Source organism: Hyalella azteca, unplaced genomic scaffold (genome assembly GCF_000764305.2).
Source record: "Hyalella azteca isolate HAZT.00-mixed unplaced genomic scaffold, Hazt_2.0.2 contig10758, whole genome shotgun sequence".
Lineage (NCBI taxonomy): Eukaryota > Metazoa > Arthropoda > Malacostraca > Amphipoda > Hyalellidae > Hyalella > Hyalella azteca.
Genome location: NW_025940781.1, coordinates 189469 through 204108, shown reverse-complemented (window position 1 = coordinate 204108; position 14640 = coordinate 189469). Strand labels below are relative to the sequence as shown.

The following is a 14640-nucleotide window of genomic DNA, read 5'->3' as shown; positions in this document are numbered from 1 at the left end:
TTTAAAAATGTGCATAAGCACGAATCGCGCTCAACGTTTTGCACTTTTCATCATCGTTTCCTCAATATTATTTTGCTTGGAATATTTGCAAGTTATACTGCATTTAAATTGATATGTTCAATAAAAATGTCTTCCACTTCCACCTCTGCAGTAGCGGGATCGAGAGGCTGAATTTAATTAGCTCGTGTATTTAGACTTTCTTTTTTTATTTTGTTTAGAATATTTGCACGTTATACTGCATTTAAAGTGACAGTTTCTACAAAAATGTCTTCCTATTTCACCTCTGCAGTAGCGGGATCGAGAGGCTGAATTTAATTAGCTAGCGTATTTAGACTTTCTTCCAGCGGCACAGATTCATCAATTAGCCTTCAAGGGTCGCCCCAAGTAGTGGATCATGATCTACGGATCGATCATCACTAAATACTGCTGGTCGTGTTCTCCCTGCCACACATGCAGCTAATTGCTCAACTCTAGTAATTTACTCGTCATTTCTGCTGCAGAACCGCAGCTCGTGAGCAAGTATATCGCTCTAGTTTGTGCCCACTCTGTCGCATAGTCTCGGGATTTAGTTTACAAATTCTCTTCTATAGTAAAAGTAATGCAACACTGCAACACTTTGTTAGGATAATTCTGTTAGCATCAATAACGCCAGAAAGTATTTTTTTTGTTTTTTTTTCGGACTTATGACGTTTTAAATCATTTTAAGCTGACAGTCAAAATAATTGTTGTTGAATTAATCTCGCACTGAGTCAATAATTTGATCCAATATCTCTGTCGAAACTGACATCATTTTAAACGTTCTCTCATTGCAAGTGCAATGAAAGAAACGATTCCCTTAAAATACTAGGGGAATTAAAATGACGATCATATCATGCAGGAAGCATAAAGTAAGCTCATATGTACATTGTAAACGTACAACACATGAGTAATAATATCTAATTACTACGGCGATGCTACCATACAGGAAGTACAATGTACATCACATATGTAGAGCATTAACGAAGACAATAAATGTCCCGACGAATTTGAAGAACAGCTTTGATGTTAGCTTTTTATAAGGCTTCTTTTGCTTGGTTGTGTAGAAATTGCAAAATTTCTAATGCAATTGCAATTTCTCATAAAGAAATTGCAATTTCCAATGAATTCCAAACATATAACAAACTCTTAAAAGTCGGCTATATTGTGTCAATACAAAAAAATTGGCATGTACTGCTAGTCGACCATCATTTGACAGTCTGGTCTCACATGCAGCGTTGATCGTACAGTCAATATTAACGAAAATCTTGCGTCAGTTGCAAAGGCAGTAACGACGAGAGCCTCAATAAATTAGCTCAATAACTGAGCTGATTTGAGTACACGCGTTTAATTGCTGACAATTCTTTTAATCAAATGAGGTTTTGCTGCTGCAGATAATTGGATGTGCGTCATTTGGCTGTCGATCTAAAATTAAGCCGTCCCTTAGTCTAGAGGACCGGTTTGTTTAAATAAATTTCTTCATATCTCTTGTTGAGAAGTTTTCACTGTCCAAACCAGGTTTAGACGCTTTGATTATTATTGGCTTTTAAATATCGTTAATTTGCACGTTTAATTTATCTTCTTCTAATCATTCGGCAGCGAAAAATTAAGACTAGTTGTACCTGAGCGGGTGTGCTCTACCATTTGAGTCTGAAGCTCGGGCAATGCGAGCTCTCAATTAAATAGCCATGTGACTATTAAACAGCTGTGACTCATTAACTTTCTAAATTCAAATGAACTAATTTTTGAACTTGTTGAAGACGCGATATCACTTGAATCATTCAAACTGCATACCGAAGAAATGCATTCACAAAATCCTGGTACAAATACCCGATAATATATAGTTTTTATGTCCCATAGAGTATGATTCAGTTCAGCACCTATAATTCAATTCAATTATTTGTGATCAAATTTATAACACTTTCTGGGATGATTTTTAGATGGCAGAATTATTTTTGCTTCTAATTGGGACGCCTTTATCTGTTCAATTGCCTTGCTATAACTTTTGGTCCTGTGATTGCAATAATTTCGCCTTGCAATAATTTTTGGTCCTGTGATTGCAATAATTTCGCCTTGCAAAAAAATTTTGCTTGTAATTGGGACACATTTATCTGTTCAATCGCCTTGCAATAAAAAAAAATTCAACAGTCATCCTCGCTGTTAGGCGAATTCCTGAAAGCAGGTTATTCTCTCAATGAGTAACATACAGTTGGTCGTAGCGTTGCGCAGGGGCATGTTGTATATTTGTTAATAATCATATGGGTACTTCAACATACAAATTAATCTTGTGATCAAAGCCACGCTGCCTAACTTGCTCTAAAGTGTCGCAATGAGAGATGTGCCTCGTATCTGTATTGTTATCAGAGTGGTTATGATAAATTCAAAGAAGGGATATTAAACAGACGAGAATCGGCCGTTCGTCTACCGATTATCATACCATGAAATAAATAAAGCACCTTTGCTTATACATTTTCTTGCAATGTGCTTTCTATAATTTCAAACTTACATTCCGCTTTATTTGTTGTCATAATTTTCCTTGAAAGGAGATCATATAAGGCGGCTGTCGTAGGCATAGTTTAGAACTCATTCAGTAGAACGCCGCTAGAACTAATCCACCAGACCTGCATGTTTTTTGCTGAATTAGCTGCAGGTAAACCATATATCAGCAAATGGATATATTTTAGAAGAAATGGATATTCAATTAGTCAAAGCTTATTTCAAGGGAATGATGCCATAATTTTGTAGCTGAGTAGGCGTTACATCTATTAAATTGTCTCAGAATTTGCATGAGCGTGGGTTACCGCGTTCAAGATAATAGCCTTCGTGTTGCGGCCTTGAGGTACACGAAAATATATATCTTGCATGAGAGGTAATTCATACCTTGTCTTAATTTTTTTATTGACATCATTTAAGCATCACCTTAAACGTATACTATCGCTTTTGAGAGAATAAATCACGTTTGTCAAATTGATAAAGTTTAGATAGGATCGTGGCTTGTGAGAAATGCAAGTCAGCTTCGTTAATTTGTAGCGTGGATGTAGTGGAGTACATCGCGGCGCGAGCTCTGTAACGTTTATGTGGTCTGGAGCTTAATGTCAGCATCATTAGATGTGCATTCAAAGGGCAAGCAAGAGCTTCAGCTCTTATGAAAAGAAACATTTGGGTACTTAGATAAAGATATGACTAGTTTAAGTCCCATTGCCTTTGTAAAAGTCGAGTGCCAGGGTTAGAGTACTAGCCACGAGACTTGGTACACTCGAGGAACGATAATTTAAGCCGTGTTCGGCAAAGCTGATCCTGTGCAGTAAGCCCTAATGGAACTTGTCATGTTGTTCCTTTGCTGAAATGCGCTGCTGGCTCTTTTTGTATTTAGGAGCCTTTAAATGTTCTAAGTTCTTTGATGAAGTACTAGCTCGCTGTCTCAATTACGACTAACAAAGCGTGCTCGATTGGTCATGTCGGAGCAGCAATGCAACTCGCAACGCAATTTGTGGTCTCCGCGTTCTCATTCGCATGCTTTCCTTTGTTTCGCGATCGTATGCCAAATTACTAAAACGCTTTCGAAGCGGAAACTTTCTAGGAGTCCGTTCCATCCATAGACGCATGGGTACGTTGTCCTTCTTGGCATCTGAAAATAACTCTGGCCTCAAGACCTCCTTGCTAATTACAGCATGCAGCAGCATATGCATGGATGAAATATTTTTTAATGACATATATTCTTCTCATTTTTCGGGTTGAGACGATTCATCAGCTGGAGAAAAACGACTACGATTTCCCAGCGTCAGCGGGCAACAATGGTTGTGAAATATACAGACCCACGGCGACGGCTTATCGCCCATACCATCGCAGGGTCAGAGGCACTGGGCTCTTTAATGAACCCATTGCATTTTGAATTAATTTCACGCTTTGTAGGTATCTGCACCACCATGTTGGGACGCGCGCATATACTACCGCAGGGTCACGCTAATCAACAGGGAAATCCATTGAATTTTGTCGATGCTATCACATAATCAATAATAATGATCGTGGACACTATAGACACAGGTTCACCACGCTGCATGGATGAGAATTTCAAAGACAAGTATTTGAGCGCTCTAAACTTTGGATCTTCTTAGATGAATCATTTCCGTCATTGCCTTCAGTCCATCATAATATAAAATTGATTAAATTAGCATAATTTCTCATGTTGCTTATTGTACTCATTGAGCGATTTAAACTGTACGTGGACAAATATTCAGGACTGTTTTGTGATTAAAAGCGCGAACAAATGTTCTAATTTCCACTCATAATTTCTTATCTAGAATGGAAGGCTAGTTCTACGAGAGGACTTGAAAATTGAAACTTTCGATCGATCAATTTAACGGACTGAACGCTTTCCTCCGTTCATTGAAGTTAACTGTTGTTGCACATTTCCTACGATAATCCGAGACACTTTTGTATAAAACTTCTTAGCTATTCGAACAGTTTAGATGCACAATTAATCAAAATATGTGAATTTTTATAACTTTTTGCGTCACTTATATTTGGCACCGACAAGTACTTACCTGAGTAATGCTGATGTTCAGTCCTTGAGTAGTACTCAATCTCTGTCAATGGTCACGGTCTAAGTAATGCTGATTGTCACGCTTCCTGACCAAAAGCGCCTTGCGCGATTCATTAATATAAATTGCTTTAAGAACATCCCAACGAATATAAGATAACAATTAAAAAGCTTTCATTACGGAGGGCATTCTTCAACGGCTCATTATAGCCTGTATTCTGCAGTAATTACAGTATGTCAAGCGGTCGAAGTCGTGGAGAATCAACTGATCCGTTGAAGTCGGGAATCGTTGAGCTACCATGCACTTGTGTATCAACTTGGTTGTAAATAAATGTACATTTGATTCAAATGAATGTGTATCCATACCCACACATGAATTTGCATGCCCAAGAAAGCTACTCATTGGTCCAATTGGACCAAAGTCGTCAATATTGACAAGGATGCTCGTGTACGTGCGTCCATGTCGCCCACGCCATTGTATGCAAATACTGCGGCTTGCGGGCAGTTACTGCGACTATGAGGGAGGCAGTGAGAGTGCATGCAGTTGGTTTCTACTTGGTCATGAGCGGTCGTTGGTCATGAGTGTTGGTCATGAGCGGTCGTTGGTCATGAGCGGTCGTTGGTCATGAGCGGTCGTTGGTCATGAGCGGTCGTTGGTCATGAGCGGTCGTTGGTCATAAGCGGTCGTTGGTCATGAGCGGTCGTTGGTCATGAGCGATCGTTGGTCATGAGCGATCGTTGGTCATGAGCGGTCGTTAGTCATGAGCGGTCGTTGGTCATGAGCGGTCATTGGTAATGAGCGGTCGTTGGTCATGAACGGTCGTTGGTCTTGAGCGTTATTTAGTCATGAGCATTGTTGGTCATGAGCGGTCGTTGGTCATGAGTTTACAATGTTGCGTACGGGATGGGATGTGTGTTCCATCAAAAGACTCACACGATCTTATCTTCGGCTAATATCAAGACAGAAGAACAGCTGCTTCATTAGTTGCACAGGCCATATTTGCTGTCACAGGCTTATGCTGAGAGCTGAAACTTTCTTGATTGCATGAGCAGTAAACCTTCGGTTTATTAGAGATTTTATTTCTGTAATTTTCCTAGTTATATGTCTATCACTAATTTTTTTTCCTCGTTTTCACCAGTTTTACACGTTCTGTAAATTTTGTACTGAGAGCCCCATTATTCAAGAATAGAACTAAAGCATGAATTTTGAGCTCAAATGAAACAGAAAGCTTATTCACTATTTATTTTTTCTACCCGTCAGAAAGATTTTCAATTATAGGAATTTGTCAAGTCTCTGTCAATTATTATTTAAACAAAGTCTTTGCTTGATTTAAATAAGCTATGAACTAATTTGGCTGATGTTCTTCGTTGACGCCTTGTAAAAAAAAACTTTTTTCTACGGCAGCCACCAATCCAGCCCTTAATCTGAAAGGAATAAGAGAATTTGTGTTCCCTCTTGACTATTTAACTCATTTGCAACAGTCTAATGCCATACCTCATATCATGAGAGACTGTATTTAGTTGCAGTTTGCGCATAATTTAGGTTTCAGATTTTCCCTATAACCAATCATGAAGCGTTAATGGCCAGACAATGCTTAACATCCATGAGAACCTAGCAGTTTTCTATTTTATTAGTTATTGTCGTTGAAGTTAATATCTAAACATGTCCCTGAATAGCGTTAGACGTGAAAGTTTTGGGAATACTGATTCCTGGGATATCAATCCGTTTAATTAACATTGTCCGCCAATAAACAAATAAATTGTCTATATTATAAGCAGCCGTACATTTGTTCCAATTTTCCCTCCTATAATCCCGGTATATTTTGTGTGGGCGAACAGCGTTGTGTAGGGCCAGCTTCATCATGTCCTGTTTCCTGTCTGCGACTGCACGGCTTCCTCTAAATAATAAGCCATCGCGGTATCAATTACTTAATAATTGTCGAAAACAAATTAAACGTCCAATTTAAAAGGCATATTGGCAATTAGAAAATACATTGCCAACATTATGACAGTGCGCGAGATTGTAAGGTGAATGCAATAAAAATCCCTACTTGAATGATGGTTTCAGCATCTACCAGCTGTGGGATGTACATATGTAAATATTGGCTTGAATATATTCATTTTGAATTTTTTGGGAGAAACTTTTTGCGCATCAGTAAATATCATCTTTTCAGTTATTGAGTTCAGAAACAAAATCGATTAAAATGACTCTTAATGGAGCATCCACTAGACATGGTTAATCTTAATCAATACTCAGACAAGATTCATGTTAATCAATACTTAGCCATGATTGATCTTAATCAATACTCAGACATGATTAATGTTAATCAATACTTAGCCATGATTAATATTAATCAATACTTAGCCATGATTAATCTTAATGAATACTTAGACATAGTTAATCGTCATAACAAATTCTCAGCTGAGTGCTGATAAACGGTTCATTGCAAATATCTCATCCGATTTTCTGCCTGGCTAAGCGTAGTGGAATTGCAGCTACGTCTTGATCTGTAAGTGTCGCAAAGCACCAATAGGACAAAAATGTATGTGGAAGAACTGGTTATACTTTATCGAAAAATAAATATACTTTTAGCTTCTCGACGAGAAGTTTGAGTGGTCAAAGGCTGGTCGCTCCCGATCATCGGTTGACTGTGTTCGATTCCACCTCAATTTGTGAGAGAATAAAACAGAGTCCGGCTGTGCGGACTCAGTGCTTCCAATATTGCGGGGTAACCGCGGGCTGTTGTTTTTTACACCTGTGTTTACACTAACACCGTCTCCGGTATCCTGTTCTTAATAACAGAATGGAGCTCAGCGTAATTGGATTGTAAATGGAAAAGACAGTAATGAGGCACATTTCCCCTTATTCATCCTCATCAGAGACTCTCGTATATCCGCACAAGCTAATTAATATAGATAACTGCGTCCACTAACGGCCTCTGTATCATGCGGTGGCCGAGCTCACGCACCATCTATACTGGAAGCCTGTACTGTGTGGCTGAGCATTCAATATATGGAATCTCAATTTATTACGAATCAAAAAAGCTTTTGCCAATTAAATCTAATTTATATATAAATGAATTTAAATATTTTTCAACGAATCGCTTTGACTAGACATAAATGAGTTATTACAGCTTTTAATTACTGCATTATTGGTCAGTAATACTTCAATTTAGAGAATTACTTTACCAACATCATTTTGTAATAATATATTTTTGCCTCCTCACAAATGTTCTAGCCTCATCTAACGGCTCGACTCAAACAATGGCTATCTCCCAATCCCTAATTTCCCATAGCCATAGGATGGAAGGATATATAGCGATGACGACTCATCAGCTTTAGTTGGCTCAGCGGGGCAAATGAGGCTATTACTTTCTGCACGAGATAACTAACACAAAATGTCAACTAAATGCTAATGTTAGATTATATACCAAAGTGGACTCCCTCCGTTCCGACCCGCAGCTTCATCCCAACGTTCAACTCCGTCGTTCGTTTCTGCCGTTCAACTGCACCGTTTGACTCTGCATTCCGTTTGACTCTGCCGTTCGACTTCGCTGTTTCACACGGCCGTTTCACCCTGTTGTTTCACCCCGCAGTTTCTCTCCAACGTTATAGCTCACTGTTTTACCCCACCGTTCTACTCTGCCGTTTTACGCCGCTGTTTCACTCCGGCCGTTTGACTCCGCCGAGTATGGCTCTCGTTTCATCACTCGCTTAGAGTTTACGTTTCATCACTCGCTTAGAGTTTACGTTTCATCACTCGCTTAGAGTTTACGTTTCATCACTCGCTTAGAGTTCACGTTTCATCACTCGCTTTCATCCTCCTGCCTCGTCCCGCGCGTGCAAAAGCGTTCCTCACATCACGTTTGTCAGTATCCAGGACATCAATCATCCTCAATGATTCCACTCCTGCCATTACGGACAATATTGAGACAACATTGTTCATCCAATTAATATAAACTACTGCAATATTGGATTCCCTAGCGGTCGCGGTGGCCAGAAAGCTCCTATTGGCTGGTCGAATCGTAAAAAGTTTTTAGCCATTTCCGAAATGTAGTAGAAGTTTCTTCTTATGCGTTCGGCTTTCATATTTTTCAGAGGATATTCTTCCCAGATTGAATGATCATATTTTGGTTACGTAATAAAACTTGTTATCAAACATGGCACAGTCATTGCAATGCTGCCAGTCCATGATTTCTTTTATTTCTTTAATGCCAACAAAGCAATTAGTTAATGGAGCAGTGAAACAGGCCTACTTGGACAATGGGGAAACGTCTAATATTTTACAGAAAGGAAAATATAAAGCGGTGACTTTGAATGTTCATTTGCACACATATCATTCTTGACTTATGTCTCAGAAAGAACAGCATCGAGCATTTTTATCCTGTTGCAATCGTTTGAAGGATATCGGAATTTATTTAGATAAAATCTCCTCGACGCTGAATATCTAGCAAGTCATCAATCCAAGTCAATGAAACAAATAGATTTTTGTCGTTCACCATCCGCTCAGTTTACCTGAGACTGCCTGGGGCGTCTGAGACGCATTCACTTCATTAATGAAAGTGCAAGAGCCTCTGGCAAAATATTCGTCAATTCATTTGATGCGTTGCTGAAGATCTGTAGCTTCGCCGCGGCAAGAACTACTTCCATTGTTATGGTGTTGAAATAATATAACTATATATCCTGTTATATGACCCAAGGTACGCTAAATGAAGCCCTTCATTATAGTTATAAAGTCTCATATTTTTCGATGGTCTCCACATATTTCGATTACAGAGCTTCTATTAACAAATATAAATAAGCAAATGAATGGAGGCTCCATACCGCGCCAGGTTCAGATGAACCCGGCTTATGTTATACAATTAAGTATAACTCCCTTTGTAGAACCAGTGATTTCCATAGAATTATTATATACAAGAGTACCGCCCTTGCCGTGGGGGCAGTGCAAAATAGTCTGAAAAGCTTGCATGGTTGTAATAATACCAGCGCAGGAAGCTCTATTGCGAGGCATGCATACAGCCTGCTCTGCCGAGTAAATTACACGTTTTTTGCGCGATTCTCGAAATCTTGTTCAATGTAATCGTTATCCCTCCCGGAGGCTTTGAAATTTTCGAAATTTTATTATATTCGTTTTAATGTGAGCCAATTAGACGTTTTTTCTGGCCCATTTACCGGTACTGTTTTAGCTGTGTTTCGTACACAAAAGTAATGGAGGTTTGAAAAATGAAAAATTAAAATTTTCAAAATGGTGCATAGTGTAAATTGCTCTTTTACCTTTGCACCGCATGTCCATGTTCCTGCGAGAGTATCTGCTTGTTACTGAACACCACGTTATTTTCACCCAAATTATACAAAGCAATTAGGAATGCATCATGTTCAATGTAATGAGCATCGGAATGATAAGAAATGCTTTGTCCTTTTTGTTCATTTCAAGATCCATTATTCAGGTTGGTTTCTGAAGTACTTGAAAAATACAATGAAATATTTTTCATCTCTATTAAATAATTTTCTGCTTCAATAACTCAATTTTAGAAACAAGTTCAGCACACGGAATGTTTTAAGCCCCCTACATTGATTTCGCCACAACACTTACACGCAAAAAAATCCGGTCTTTGTGTACGAAGTTTTGTCATTATTTCCAGCATTGGAAATTTTCCTCACCAACTTCGCTTTGTTAACATTGTTGAGCATTGATTAGAAACTTACATTGTACGGAGTGGCAGGCAAAAACTATTGTTACTCTCTGACCCTTTCAATAATAACAATATAGGAGAGAAAAGTGATGTAGGTGCGAGTTGAAGCACTCACTTTTATGTCATTCAATTACCCTTTCACATTCACACTTGTTCCGCGCATGACACATGACGAACAAGTTCACATCATATAAATCCAACTATTACTGCTTCTGAAGATAGAAATTTCGTTGCACTTGATTCAAGTTATTAAACTCTGAAATATACTCCCATCAGCCAGTAAAATAAAAGTTATATTCTCGCATAAAAGGTTCAGATGTATTTCTACCATACAAGGAAAATTTTTTCCTATGTTTAATTTTTATTATGAAATTCAAAAAGTATCGACAAATTTTCAAAGAAAAGCTTTTAACTTTATTTCCTCAGCTCTTACATTTTTTTTAGATCTTCCGCAAATTTCGACAATAATGAATGCCATTTCTAGTGTACAGAAACCTAACTTAAATTCGGCACCACCAAGAAACCGTATTCAATTGTTTTTGTACTCACAGACCATAAGTTTCCACGGCCCTTGCGACAGAGCTTCATGGGAGCATACGCTATGAAAACAACAGAGCCATAACTCAACTCTAATTACCCGTGAAGTCCTCGATAACGTGTCATTAGAATCGTAGAAATCCTTCACCATATGCTTTTCCAGTGAGGTGTCTGGGAGTTATAGCGTAAAATTAAACTGTGCCGACCTACGATGCTCGAAGAAGAAGGGAAAATAAAGTTTTTCATCGCTTTGTAAAGTATGTATCAGAGTCGAGCAGCGTGCGCAAGAAATGGCTTAAGTTGCTGCAAGCTCATAGGAAGCCAGCGTGAACACCGACATGGCTAGCGCGCTACCATCTTGTCATTCTACTGAAATATTAACTTTATTAGGAATACGTAGAATATAGAACGTTTCCTTTACCATAATAAAAAAAATCGTTACTAACTCTTTCATTAATGCTCTGTGTGAACGAACTCGTTGATTTGGTTAATTGTTTCCGTACTGCACTTGTTAATCGTTCCGGTGAGAATTTTTCAATAACCCATAATACTTTAATCCTTTAATTGCGCTGCGAGTTAGGCAAGGGGGTTTAGAAATATGAATAGCCTTAATTTAGCATGCAAATGGTCTTCATTTTTCCAATAGATTTTTTTACGCTTAATCAATAACTTTAACTACTCACTTCGATCTAGAGCGCGAGAGTATATACGGCTCCAATAGAAACAAATATCCTCCATGTAACATGGACTCCTCCATGTAACATGGACTCCTCCATGTAACATGGACTTCCTCAAAGCGTTTCCCTGGTGGAAGAAATTTATTCTACGAAATCAAAGCAAAAATAATTAATCTAACCATCAAATGAGTCCTCATCTCAGCTATAAAGATGGTAGTTGTGCGGGCGCTGTCGCACAAGCCTATAAAGGCCTATACCACTCGAAACCCAACACCAGCCAAGGCGCCCCCAAAGGCTGGACCGAACAATCTTTCACAGACTCGTTGATATGAAGTAAAAAGTTTTGAGCCAATCATGTTTTTCCACCAAAATACCTTCGGAAGCGACAATTATGATAAGACTTCTTCAGTTTTCGTTGTTGTCTATATAGGTGACTGACGCGTTAACATTCCAATTGCGACTAAGCCGTCATTCTTAACTGCGTATAAGCAGTATTATATTATATAAGCAGTATTTTGCGATCTAACAACGCCAGGCAAAAACACTGCTTCACTACTAATAAAACGAACCAGAAAATCGTTAATAAATAAATACTTCCAGAGTATTTCTTACTGTTGCCGCGAGCGCTGCCGTCGTGGCGAAGTGGCGCATCAAACGTACTCGCTTCTGACTCGCTGAGCTCGCAATTCATTAATGGGGAAGTTTCCTTATGAACTTCTGCTCTTACACTGCAAGTTAAAGACGTCAATCCTGCACTAAAATCAAAACTGCTGCGGGATAACGCTTGGGTTTTAGCTTCATGGAATCAAACTTTGAAACAATACAACTTTTTTCTAACCAATTGTATAGCTTGCCTCCGAACAATAAATAAATTTTACTCCTGCCTCCGAAATTTATTTTGCTTTTATATTTTAATATTTTTGTTGGATCATGCTGGCAGCCTTCGCGCTAAGTTTTTCAAATGCACTACATTGATTCTCAAACTATCGTCTCACTTCGTTCGCAAATCTGAAAATAGAAAAAATTGACTATCCATCTGTACATCACAAAATTTCGTTCAAATTTTTATATGCATTTGGAACACTAAAAAACACTTTCTTTTCTCCTGCGTATTCATTGCATTTGTACTTTGGAGATCGCAAGCAAATTTCAAACGAACTTTTTCCTCGTAGCTTTTGCTTTGTAAGATCTGATTAGTAATCTGCAAGCCAACAGATTTTAGTTCCAATTATTCTCCTCCACGGTTTCATAAAATCTATGCAGTTCTTTTTTTTTGGGCGAAGTTATATAATAATAACAATAATATCTATAAATTTCTTGTTTTTTTGTAAATAAACAAGCTAACACTACACAAAAACAAATTTCTGTAAGAAAGCTCGGTTTGTAATATACATTATTTATTGTGACAGGCGGCGCTTGTATGGCCACCCTCGGACGGGGTACAGCACAAGGGTGGGGGAGTTGTGGGAGGCTGTGGGGGAGGACCTGGTATCATCGATGGGGGAGTTGTCAACGGAGGAGGCAATTCCTCGCAACATCAAACCCCTCAGAACCTCATGCACTGGATGAGCTTCATGGCTGAACAGATGAACAACCCTCACCACGAGGCGTCCCCTCACTACATGTGGAACGGCGTCGAGGTGAGTGCCTTGTCTGCGTCTCGTTTACTTGACATATTTTTCAATTATTTTGAAACATTTCCTATATTGTTTAGTCGTTTTATGTGCTTAGGGATGAGATATACCATATTATTTATTATAAATGACTTTTCCTAATCCCGGTCTGTTTCAAAATTGTACTCGACTATCAACTATATAATTGTACTCGTATCTTGGCCCCTAGCTACAGGCCAAGATTCGATATTTACATTTGATAGTCCAAAAAATGACCGTGATACCGCAAAGAATAATAGTATATACTAAATGCACACAGTTTGGGACTAACAATCTTAAACCAGTCATCTCATGTGTGGTAACATCAAAGTAAATTCCGGCGATATAGATGAAATTCGAAAAATCTTACGAAATGCACCACTTGTATTTATATTATTGATAATTCTTTGACGTTACTCGGCGGTTGCGTTATAGCAGAGCTTCAGTCAATTCTTTTATGACCAATAACAGAAATTTGACCTCAACCATATGAGTCTAACTTTTATTTTCTTGCGAAATGATGCACTTTTGTTCAAGATTATCATAACAATTTGTTTCACATAGTAAATCCAAATTCGTACCCAGGAGTGTCATTACGAAACGCAGTAATATCAGCTCTCGAGCTTCTGTGTATGATCGTAAAGTGAGCGCGGGTTGGTTAATGAAGCCACATACGCAACAGCACATCTGAAATGTCGCCCCCTAAACTGAACCATGGACGTAATATCGACGGCCTCCCCGTGGCCGAGAACAGCAGGCGATAATTTACGAATGATTGATACTAAGGCAGGAGGCGTGTTGGTCAGGCTACGACAAGAGCCAGGCACTCATGGATTAGCTTGAGGGCAGAGGCAGCCTTGCGTGGTGTGGTATTACTTCCATGCCTACCAGTCTGCTCCAGCCTGCCCCAGCCTGCCCCAGCCCGCCCTAACCTGCTCCGACCTGCTCCAGCCTGCTCCAACCTGCTCCAACCTGCTCCAGCCTGCCCCAGCCTGCCTCCAGCCAAATAGTCTAGCCCCAGCCTGCACCAGCCTGCCTCCAGCCAAACAGTCTGACCCCAGCCTGCCCCAACCTGCCCCTAGCCTACCCCCAGCATGTCTCCATCCTGCCCATAGCCTGCCGCCAGCCTGCCTCCTATCTGCCCATAGCCTGCCTCCAGCCTGCCCTCAGCCTGCCTACCCCCGGCCTGCTCACTTCTGCGTCTAATGATGAAACACGCGATGCCAACATGACCGAACTTGTGACATTCTTCAGCCAGCCTTTTTGTGAACCCATTATTGCTGCCTTTAACAACATCATTCATTAAATTATAATTTGAAGATTCAACAGATCACAGCAGCTGTACAGTTCTGGCCTTAAAACTTTTATGATAGTGCCAGAAACTTGGAAAATATATTTTTTTTTCTTAATTGTTAGTAAAAGTCACTGCGTGGACTCCGCCACGACATTTCACACCAAACCAAAACTATTCACACCTCTTCACCTGCTTGTGTCACTTTCTTGTGTCACCTGTTTGTATCACTTGC

At 39.3% G+C, this 14640-nt stretch overlaps 1 protein-coding gene across 8 annotated transcripts in view; it reads left to right on the top strand.

The window, feature by feature from the left end:
- LOC108677908 (zinc finger protein rotund) overlaps positions 1-14640 on the top strand; it is a 169359-nt gene that overhangs the window by 32998 nt on the left and 121721 nt on the right. For all 8 annotated transcript variants that reach the window (XM_018166219.2, XM_018166216.2, XM_018166215.2 and 5 more), the window contains exon 3: positions 12872-13102. In XM_018166219.2, the coding sequence (XP_018021708.2) occupies positions 12872-13102 (231 nt within the window). The remainder of the gene's footprint in view (positions 1-12871; positions 13103-14640) is intronic.